Here is an 11,028-nt window from a genome sequence, read left to right on the forward strand (position 1 = left end):
ACGTTTAAATACTGATTAATTGTTGAAGTCTTTCTTCTAAAAAAAAAAAAAAACTGTTGAAGTACGAATTTGTGATTATGATTGCATAAGCAGATCATTTCTCATTTAATTTAGGTAAATTACTACCCCCCAAAAAAGTTAAGCATATTACTAATGTAAAGATTAAATGGGCAATTGGAAGAAAGAATAAAACAAACTTACGAAGGAAATGTTCTGTTATTGCTATACCGAGTTGAAAAGGCCAAAAGAGAAACAATCTCAGTCAAATTTGAAACTTGACGCGGAAAGAGGGAAAAAATGTAAATTTTTTTCTTTAAATTAAAAAAAAAAAAAAAAATTAACATACAATACTTGCCGACTTGACTTTGTTTATAATTTTTTTTTTAAAATTAACGTTACGTTACAGGAGCATGGGTGATCATTAATCATTAATAACTTTAGGAATCAATTGATTGTTGTTAAGTGTGCTAATAGCGTAGTGATAATCTCAGAAGCATAAACAATAGCCATGTGATTGGCATGTTAATATGGCCACAACATAGTGAAATACTGCTTCGTTTCTTCTTTATATATATATATATATGAGTTGAGTTCAAGTTATATCTGGTATAATCCTAAATAATGTTACACTACCCAATAATCATGTCATCTATTAATTGTATAAATTCAAGTTTTCGTAATTTAAAATAATGTATAAAAGATGAGTTTATGAATCGAATGGTAAATAACATCCGATTAAAATGAAAATTGATATGCATCATGCATGTTTAGAACATATGCATCATACTTTTTATACTTTTTTAATGGGTTTAAAGGAAATATTAATGTTCATTGTGAGTTAGTATTTTAGCTAATGCAAATTATTAATGTACCATATTTTAGGCATATTATAGCTTTTATTAGTTTGTAAAAGTTAAAAGAAAATTGAGACCAAATAAAAGCAGTATAAGATTCTCAAAAAATAAATAAATAAATAAATAAAGGCATATAAAACTATAGATATATTTCTCCTTTATAAAAAAAAGAAAAAGTAGAAATTTAGTATGGCCTTGGGTACTTCAGGATGGCCTAGAACTAGCACAAAGTTGGAAAATTTGAAAGCCCATTATAATATTTGATGAAAAGTTTGTCGTAGAAGTGCTTGATAGTAATAATTTGGTTTCCTTTCACTCAAAAATGTCAAAATGTATCAATTGGGTTATAAGTTTTTTTGATAAACATTTTATAAGTTGATTTATTTTTAATTGAATTTTAGTTTACCAAAAATAGAATTTTCACATTGCGATCCAGAGCATGTGCTGTGTGGCGCTTGGTGCTAAAGTTTTATATGGACTGCATTTATTCAAATCACATGGGGTCTTGCTAGTTGTCTATGTGAATTGTGTGATGTTAACAACTAATATTATCTTTCCCCGTGACGAAGGGTGCCCAATATTTATGTTTACTATAAGGACAAAATTAGTGTTTGACCGACTAATAGTCCCACGTGGCACACATTGCATACTACATTTCTACGAGTCACTTTCTAATAAGACCTTCCCTAATTCAATTGATAAATTCTAATCGAAGCTTCTCTTATGCTTTTTGCAAGCTGGCCTTCAAAAGGATCCAGAAATTATTAAAGCTTCTTTATTACTCAAATCAACAACACCAATTCTTTTTCGGTTTTTCTTTTTCCACATTAAAAAAATATCAAGATTTCCCACTCCTCTCTATGGAACCACATAATAAGTAAGGCTATAGTTGCAAATTATTTTACAACATTTTTATAAACGGCTGATATTACAAATTATTACTAGTTATAATATGGGTTCACCGATAATATTACATTTTTACTTCCTAATAATTATTTGAAAAATACTAAAGCGACATCAGCAGTTTGTAAAAATATTGTAAAATAGTTTGTGCCTATAGCATTATTGTTAATTTAAACCACAATTAGAATCAAAACATACTCTTGTGGTTATCCATTTATGTGAAAATAGTTTTTTGCATTTATCAATGATTAATAGCATAAGGAAAAAAGGGGTTAGATAAAACTTATTTATTGACTTCCCTTATTTAGTTCAGTGTAAAATAGAGTTGTTTTTCATTAAAATTTAATGAAAAACAATTCTATCTCATGCTAACCTAAAAAAGGGAAGTAAAAAACAATTTTCCAACATATTCTAATGTTGCTATCAAATATAAGAAAATAAGATAAGTTAAAAAAATGTTTTATAAAAAATGAATTCATTTTACAAAAAATATTAATATCAAAATAAATGGAGTGTTACCCTTAAGTGGTTTGGGGTTTGAAGTCCCAAGGTCAAATCCTCAATAAGAAGCACATGATAAAACCTCCATGTCATGACTCAATAATAAAAGGTTAGAACAACATTCAATCTGTAATCTAAGAAAAACGAGAACACCAAATATAAAAATGCACCAAAAAAATAAAAAAATACTGTAATTAATAGCTATTCATGGACTTTATAAACAATCACTTACAGTATTATTAAACCATTCCAATTTTTTTTTTATTAGGGAAATGAATTAGTAGTACTTCATAAATCATTTCGGTTCTAAAAGTCATTGTATATCACGTGTAATGTTTACTGGGTAATTATTCAATATTTCCATAAAATAATGTATTATATTATTAAATTAAGGGTATGGTTAACGGGTTCTTTTAAGACATTTGTTAATAGATCATCTTAAAAAAATTTGATACCACTATATCTTAAAAAAAATTTGATATCACTACCATAGAAAATATAAAAACTGTTAAAAAAACTAGTTGTGCACTTTTCATTTTCCCATAAAAAAAGTTTTAAAAAATATTTTCCAAACTATATCCTTATGGCATTCGGTTAAATTTTCCCTTAAATTAATTGTGGATTTATTATATATTGGGCAAAGTTTGGGTTCTACTTTTGATCATGTGTCATTATCCTAACAACTTCAGTCCATTAAAGTGACACAAGCCAAATCTCTATAAATAATCTGTAATCTATAATATATAAATAACCGAAATCTTTGACTACTTATTTACTTCTTCTAATGACGCCACGTAAACTTTTTTATTTATTTTTAATACAAGATAGAAATTTTACTCTAACATAATCTAAGTGTATATGTGTGTGAATGTCTCTTTTGGAAATTTGAACCCCAGCCCGATTCCTTCCTCACCTCACAAACACTTATACATGTAAAGTGATCATCATGTCAAGAGTGCGCGGTGGTACACCACGTAAACTTTTGAAAACTAGCAAAAATTACACACTAGTATTCCCATCACCATTAAATATTTATTACTTACCAACCATATTTTCATAATTAAAACTGTATTGTCTTGTCATGACAAATATCATAGATGCAATGAATAAAGGAGAGAGGGAAAAGATTCTACTAATAAATTATGTGAGTGCAGTTAGAAAGCAATTCATGTTTAATTAATGGTGATATGGAAACTCTAATGCTAAAGTCATGATTTATTTTACAAACAGTTGACATTTTGGGTAGTTATTGATAAAGAAAAATATGATATTAGTGGTAGGCTCAAAATAGAATTAGTAAAAATTTGTCACATCAATAATTTATAAAAATATTGTATAATATTTTGTGCCTATAACATTATTCAATATTGTCATATTGTATATATTTTTGAGTTTGGCTTACCTCTAGTACTTTTTTAACTGGAATATTTTTTTGTTTTAATGAGAAACTGTCACATCACTAACTAACTAAATAATAGGTGAAGATTAAAACTCACTATCACTTACTATTGTGTATTTAAAACAAAATGAGATCTCTAGTTAAAAAAAGGAGGTAAGGCAAATCCTATATTTTTTTTAATGGTAGAATAGATAAAAGAACACAACAAAAAGTCACAACATTTTTAAATTATCCTACCACGTCATATACGGGCCCATTATAATTTGAAATGGTAGGTTAGTTTTGGATTGTTGTGAAACTGTTCTGAATTTTTGTTGTGCCCTTAGCATGCTTGATCAAAATATATTTGAAAATAATAAATGTTTATTAACAACCATAATTAGCAAATCCTTTTTTTAGAAAAAAATTTAAAACAAAGGAAGAAGATCATATATATATATATATATGAAATAGTCTGACTTTTAATTGACCTCATAATATTTTGTCACATAAGTTTTTGTCACTCATTATTATTCTAATATAAAATTTTAATCGATTTTAAATTATACTCAATATCTAAACCTTTTATTAGAATCATGCCACTTCATATTTCCTTTAAAAATAGAATAGATAGTTACATATACAAACACAATCATAAAAATACTTATTAATAATGATTAATTACCATAAATATCAAATTTCATATTTAAACAAAAAAAAAAAGAATTTTTTTTGTTAAAATGTTCATGAATTTCATCAATTATTGACTAGTTCATGTGAAAGAGGGAACATTGGTCCCAAAGTAGTGGATAATTTTTCATGTGTATATACATAAGATGCTCGTAAGATTAATGACTAAATGGTCACAAACTTGCCAAGAGTCTTATAGTTCAATTAGTACCTTTTGGTGATTTTACCAAAAATATCTAGAACTTAAATCCCTCCGCCCTCTCACTGTAACTATTAAATTATCAAACTTGTCACGAAAGCATTATTTTTAGGTAAAAAGTTAAACCTTTTTTTAAAGAGAAATGTTACGTCTACAACATTTTTACAACATTTTTACAACAAATCTTAAGTGGCAGGTTGTTACTGGTTATTATTATTAGGGCAAAAAAGTAATCTCAGTGTTAGTTTCAAATTTGAACCAATAATAACTAACCACCTGTGATTTGTTTTAAAATTATTGTAAAATTGTTGTAGACGTAGCATCTCTCTTTTTTAAATGTTTGGATGGTGTATTTGCATACAATGCCTTCTTAACTATACATTTGAACATTCCCCCTAAAAAAAAACTATACATTTGAACAACCTCAAGAAAAAAAACCATACATTAGAGGGAAATTATTGTGTATTACTAGAGTACCATAAATGCGTACTCCCTCCTCTCACATGAATGGTGGGTCCCACTAATTAAATTCATGGTGAGACCCACCATTCATGTGAGAGGAGAGAGTATACATTTGTGGTACTCTGGGAGTACTTAATAATTTTCCTACATTAGAAATGTTGATTCTAGTTAGCTCAATTAGATTGCACAATAAAGGAAAAGAGTTTGAATCTCTCCAACAGAAAAAATAAATTCGTTGGTGTTTTAGCCGGATGGTTAAGAGTAACCAAATGGATTGGGGATAATAGATTTCTAATTATATTGTATTTGTAAAAAGAAAAAACACTATATTGAAAAGGAAAGAAAGGAAAATATATATATGACTACCATCTTCATGTCATTTGCAGCTATATTCATATACTATCTCCAAGGTTGGTATATATTTTTTTCTTACAATATGTGAGAGGAGAATTTGTACTCAGATTTTCCTTTCGAGAAAACCGGGCAAAGCCAATGGGTCACTACACTAGGCTCTGGACTCGTATACACCATTCAAATTGAAAGCCTTTTACCTCAAACAATTGTATTGGGTTCGGCAATTTTTAATAGGTAAAATCAGAGGCATCACTTTTCATCTAACATAAAATGAAAATCAATAACCAAACAAGTATTATAGTCTGCAAAAACACTTGTTATCTGCCCAAAAGGCACAAACATCTACAAGTTTCAATTTGGATATGTCCTAAGCGAAATTTATGCAAAACCAAACTCTAAATAAAAATAAGCTTAAAACTAACAATAGTAAGATATCCAGTCCATGCCAAACAGGGACAGGGTTTAACAAGATCTTTTGCAAATGGATTTACCTTGCGAAAATAATAGTAACATGCGACAAGAGTTCCAAAGTTGACAACACAAAACAAAAGCCCAAGAAATCTAGCACCAATCACGAGCACAAGAGGATCCCACACTATGCTTAGTGAAACTAGAGCAGTGTAGAGTGGTAATGCATCAGGATGTGTATGAAATCCACCATGAGCACACACAAGCCAAGCTGCAAAACCCATGAGGAAAGATGATCCTAAAGAGGCTGTGTGTATGAACCAAAGAGGTGGGAACCAAAATGGTTTGTCCAGTGCTTGGTACTTGTGGCCCGAGCCAAACATAAAAATGATGGTCATGGTTAGAGAGACAGGGACAACAATGGCTAGGGTTAGGGACTGTATAGCCCTTTTGGACCCGGTTTTCTTGGTTTCTTGCTTGGCCATGGTGGTGTTGGTAGGTTCATTCTTGGACCAGTGTTGGAGGGTTTGCATAGCCATTTTAATGGGATTTGTGCTTTGTGGTGTGGATAGAATTAGGAAATTGGGTATGAATTGAAGAGACAAAAGATTAGGAGACAAATGGTGGAGACATTGGAGGGGTAAGATGGAACGTTACGAATCAAAATTTCTTAAAAAGGATATGCGATAAATTTTATACCCATTTATAACATCATCATCTCAGAAGACTCATATCTTAAATGGATTGAAGAATTAAATTGCATTTAAACAAATATTTACTCTGTCCCTTTTTTTGGTTGGTTGGCCGTCCTTACAAGTTAGAAAATCAAACTTCTTAACAAAAATAAATATATTTTCCCAATACTTTTTTTAGTTTCCTTTCCTCTTTTATATATAATTATTTTGAGATTAAATTCTATAAGAATGGAGTGTAAAACTTATGTTTTACACTATCTAATAAGTGATTGTCATATTAGCATTTTATTTAAAATTTATTAAAATTCAATGCATCCTACCACACCTAATAACATCTCAATAAATTCTCAATTTGGTTGGATTTATATATAGGTATTAGAATTGATTGAGTGTGATTGTGTTTATTCTTAAATATGTGATAAGACGATGTGGCATGTTGGGATTAGAGGGGTAAAACATTGGTTTTACACCACGTCCTTATAGAATTTAATCTCAATTATTTTTATGGTACTATTTTTGTTATTGTTTAATACAAAGATTCGTCTTGGTCTTTGGTTAGACACTCAGGCTTTTTCATTCTTTACTAATGAGTCATGATATCTTGAAAATCTTTTGAATCGATAGTGTGGTAAACTAAATATGAGACTTCCAAATTTACATTATTTCACGGACAAATAAACCCACTATTGGGTATCTTGTGGGTTATTTTATTTTATTTATTATCGTATTTATTTATTTTATTTTTTAAAATATTTCGATAATTAGGATAGGAAGATTTGAATTATGGGCATTTCCATTGAAAATATTGATGTACTAGTTGACTGGCAAGGCTCATGGCATATCTCGTGAGGTTTTTAGTTCTCTATTTTATTTTGAAATCTTTGAAAACATTGTCAACAAAATGTCAATCCACATAATATTAACAATTTTATTGACTTATCTTTATTTTCAGTAGCCATTATTATTAGTTTTAAATTTTAAAGAGATTAAATTAAGAGTAATGGTTTTAAAAGCTTTTTTTTATTTTTTTTATTTTAAATTTGGAAAAACCTTAAATAATGAAATGTGAACTCCATGGCTTTGGTGGTGTAAATTCCACGGGCACGCTAAGAAGAATAATTTCTTCCATTGGTTATCCAAACCCGCTGGTTTAAAACCCAAAAAAAAAAAAAAAAGGAAGAAAAGGAAAAAAGAAGAAGATAATAACATAGCAACTAGAAGGAGGGCAAATACAAAAGAAAACAACATACAAATAACTTGTCAATGAATTTACTATTGAACAATGAGACAGGAAATGTACAACCATGTTTGCACTTGTAGGAACCCAATTAAAACCTAAGCTTTGAATTGAGGCTACAACCAGCACTACTGCAAGAAAGTTTCACAGTTTTGTTGTGCATTTCATTGGTTTACATTTCACACTATGTTTGTCGTTAATATATCAATTGGTTTATGTTCATTTTTTTAAATCCAATTTAATCGTTCACCTAAAAATGAGTAGGCAAGTATACAAAGTGACTTTTTTAACTTAGGATAGTCTTTTGCAGTTGATATATTTATCATTTGCAAATTGCAATAAAAAAAAAAAAAAAAAAAAAAAAAAAAAGGAAGAAAAGGAAAAAAGAAGAAGATAATAACATAGCAACTAGAAGGAGGGCAAATACAAAAGAAAACAACATACAAATAACTTGTCAATGAATTTACTATTGAACAATGAGACAGGAAATGTACAGCCATGTTTGCACTTGTAGGAACCCAATTAAAACCTAAGCTTTGAATTGAGGCTACAACCAGCACTACTGCAAGAAAGTTTCACAGTTTTGTTGTGCATTTCATTGGTTTTACATTTCCCACTATGTTTGTCGTTAATATATCAATTGGTTTATGTTCATTTTTTTAAATCCAATTTAATCGTTCACCTAAAAATGAGTAGGCAAGTATACAAAGTGACTTTTTTAACTTAGGATAGTCTTTTGCAGTTGATATATTTATCATTTGCAAATTGCAATAATCTGGTTCAAAGGAACACGCACAGCCACACAAGTGCTAGAATAATTACTAATGAGGACCACAATATATTAATCAAGTGCAGCAAATCTTATTTCAATGTTTCTTGTAATTTTGTACTTAAAGCAATAAAGATTCTACATTTTAGTTCAATAAAAAGAAAAACCTCGAATGAAAAGTTTTTTATAGTCACCACATTTCCTATATGTTCCTCTGTTTTGTGGCAATTAACCAAACAGATCAAAGATACAAACTTCCCTTCATTTTTAGCAACCAAACGAAAAATGGAACAAAACCCAGAAAAAGAGAAGGACAATAAGGCAAAGAGAGATCAACTAATTGTCAATTAGCCAAATGAATGCATTATAAAGAGAACAAACAAATTAAAGAGAGAAAAAAATAACATAACAGAAATGAGAGAAAGAGTGTTTACCTATTAGAGTGAAATAGGGGAAATTCTGAATCAGACCCAACAAGGCAGCAACTCTAAATCGAACTCTACCAAACTCAGTCTTTTCATCTTCCCCGCTTCCCTGTTCTCTGTTTTGTTTCAAGTATTCAACTTTTTTTTATTTTTTTATTTATTTTTTTTACTTCAAGTTAACGTTAGGTTAGAGGGAATTCTCACACAAAATAAAAGTTAAATACTCAGGAACTAAGAATATTTATTATTGAATACAAGTAAATAATAAAAATTAAATAATCCATTAAAACCTTTGCTTTGGTGGAAGGTTAAATAAATCAATTTATTCAAACCTTCCCCACACACAATTCATGATCTATATAAACACTCTTATCATATCTCTCTAGATACCTCCTCTCGCTGTGTATGTTCATCTGTAAGCCATGGAAAATTTCACAATTAATAACAAGTTAATACTCTCACTACTCATCTTTGTTCACTTCATCATCATCAGTACTCCAGGTAAGCTCTAGTTGTGATTTCTGAGCAATGCTCCAATTCAATCTCTCTCTCTCTCTCTCTCTCTCTCTCTCTCTCGAGTTAAATTACGTGTACGCAGGATTTCACGCTGAGCTGAAACTAGTTGAGACATCAAACGAAACATTACATCCCATAAGCCCAACAGAGTACCCAATGTTCAAGGCTGGTCCTAATGATGAAGGGAAGCTGGTTTGTTTACCATGCCAGCTTTGCTGCAGCAATGCTGTTACCAACAAAACCTGCTACGCCCTGCCTTGCTACTATCGTACTGACTGCAACCTTCCCGGCAAGCCTGCCCGAAATTGTGGTTAATTTATTCTTGCATTGCGGCTGTCACCCTTGTCCGTAGTCTAACCTTTCCATCTTCACCTTCCATGCAAGTTACAACTCTTCCACATATGTAAGCCAAACTAGTGTCCTAAACAAAAAATAAAAATAAAGAGATTCTCCCTTATGCATCGATATTGCTATATATGTGCAGAGACACAGAGAAACCTTTCCAAGCATTGTACAAGTTTTTCAGAGTTTACATTCTTCGCCTATGTGCTATATATGTGAAGGTGTAAACATAATTTCTTGAACAGTTGGTCATGGTGCTGTTGCTAAATATCACCACCCTCGTACTGTTATTAATTGCTAAATTAATGAAGATGAATCTCTGTTGTCTTGCGTTGATCATCTATATATTACAGTGTCATCTCTGAGCTCTCCTTTGTATGTATGTGCAATTACTATGAAGCCTTCGGAGTTTGTATAATAAGCTGTTCACATCTTCCCATTACTCTACAGATACAATTGACATAGCTTTATGCTCTATAAGACTATAACAACTATTCGAGCAAGAAAGTCTTATATAAAGATTTTTTTATATATAATAATAATAATTTAATTTATGCCATACCAAAATGAAAAGATTACAATTTTTCTCAAGAATTTAAAAAGTAAATTAGCAAAAATATTCATTTTTTAATAAAAGTTATCTATATCATTTTGTGTATCATTAAAAAGTATATAGAACTTGAAAATTATTCTTTTAGTTTTAAACAAACTTTCTCAAATCTAATTGTTCTTCCTTACAATCCAAACACCAAGAAACGTATTTCAAAAATTAATTATACTCAACAAAACTACAATTCAAAATAAAAAAGAAAGGGAAAAATAAAGCTCACATCAAAGTCAAACTCCTCCTGAATATGTAAAACATTTCAAGTGTGATGTGATTTCATCAAACCAAATTAAAAACTTTTAATATGGCTTTAGAATACTCACACAATAAAAATATATGGCTGATCCCAAGCAAAAGTGTTGGTTGTAGCCTTATTAGAGCAGAAGATCTTGAGTTTGATCACTATCTCCACTCTAACTCCCATAGATAAATTTAAAAAATCCCACGCGTTAGGCATCTTTTATTAAAAGGGTATCTTAGTTCACACATGAGAGGGAGTATTAGAATTATAGTTAAATGATTAAATTCACCATTTCCTAAATAGCTTAAACTAAAACCACCCAATTACATCCTTCTACTACTCCATGACTGGCATTTCATGTCCCAATCAGCTCCTTAATCATAAATTATATTACTCCACCAACCATCCACTAAAAGCCTTTCATGCACAATCCCTTCCATTGAAACC

General features: G+C 30.1%; 1 protein-coding gene across 1 annotated transcript; it reads right to left on the reverse strand.

Moving 5' to 3' along the window:
* Positions 1 to 5,736: 5,736 nt before the first annotated feature.
* LOC111988483 (translocator protein homolog) lies at positions 5,737 to 6,372 on the reverse strand. The gene has a single exon (XM_024020282.2). It carries the CDS (start codon positions 6,286 to 6,288, stop codon positions 5,737 to 5,739), a length of 552 nt encoding a protein of 183 aa, XP_023876050.1. The 5' UTR covers positions 6,289 to 6,372.
* Positions 6,373 to 11,028: the final 4,656 nt, after the last annotated feature.

This window comes from Quercus suber, unplaced genomic scaffold (assembly GCF_002906115.3).
Source record: "Quercus suber isolate HL8 unplaced genomic scaffold, Cork oak 2.0 scaffold_232, whole genome shotgun sequence".
Lineage (NCBI taxonomy): Eukaryota > Viridiplantae > Streptophyta > Magnoliopsida > Fagales > Fagaceae > Quercus > Quercus suber.

Coding starts and splice junctions, on each gene's coding strand:
- LOC111988483 (XM_024020282.2), bottom strand. CDS start 6,288: ATGGCTATGCAAACCCTCCAACACTGGTCCAAGAATGAACCTACCAAC.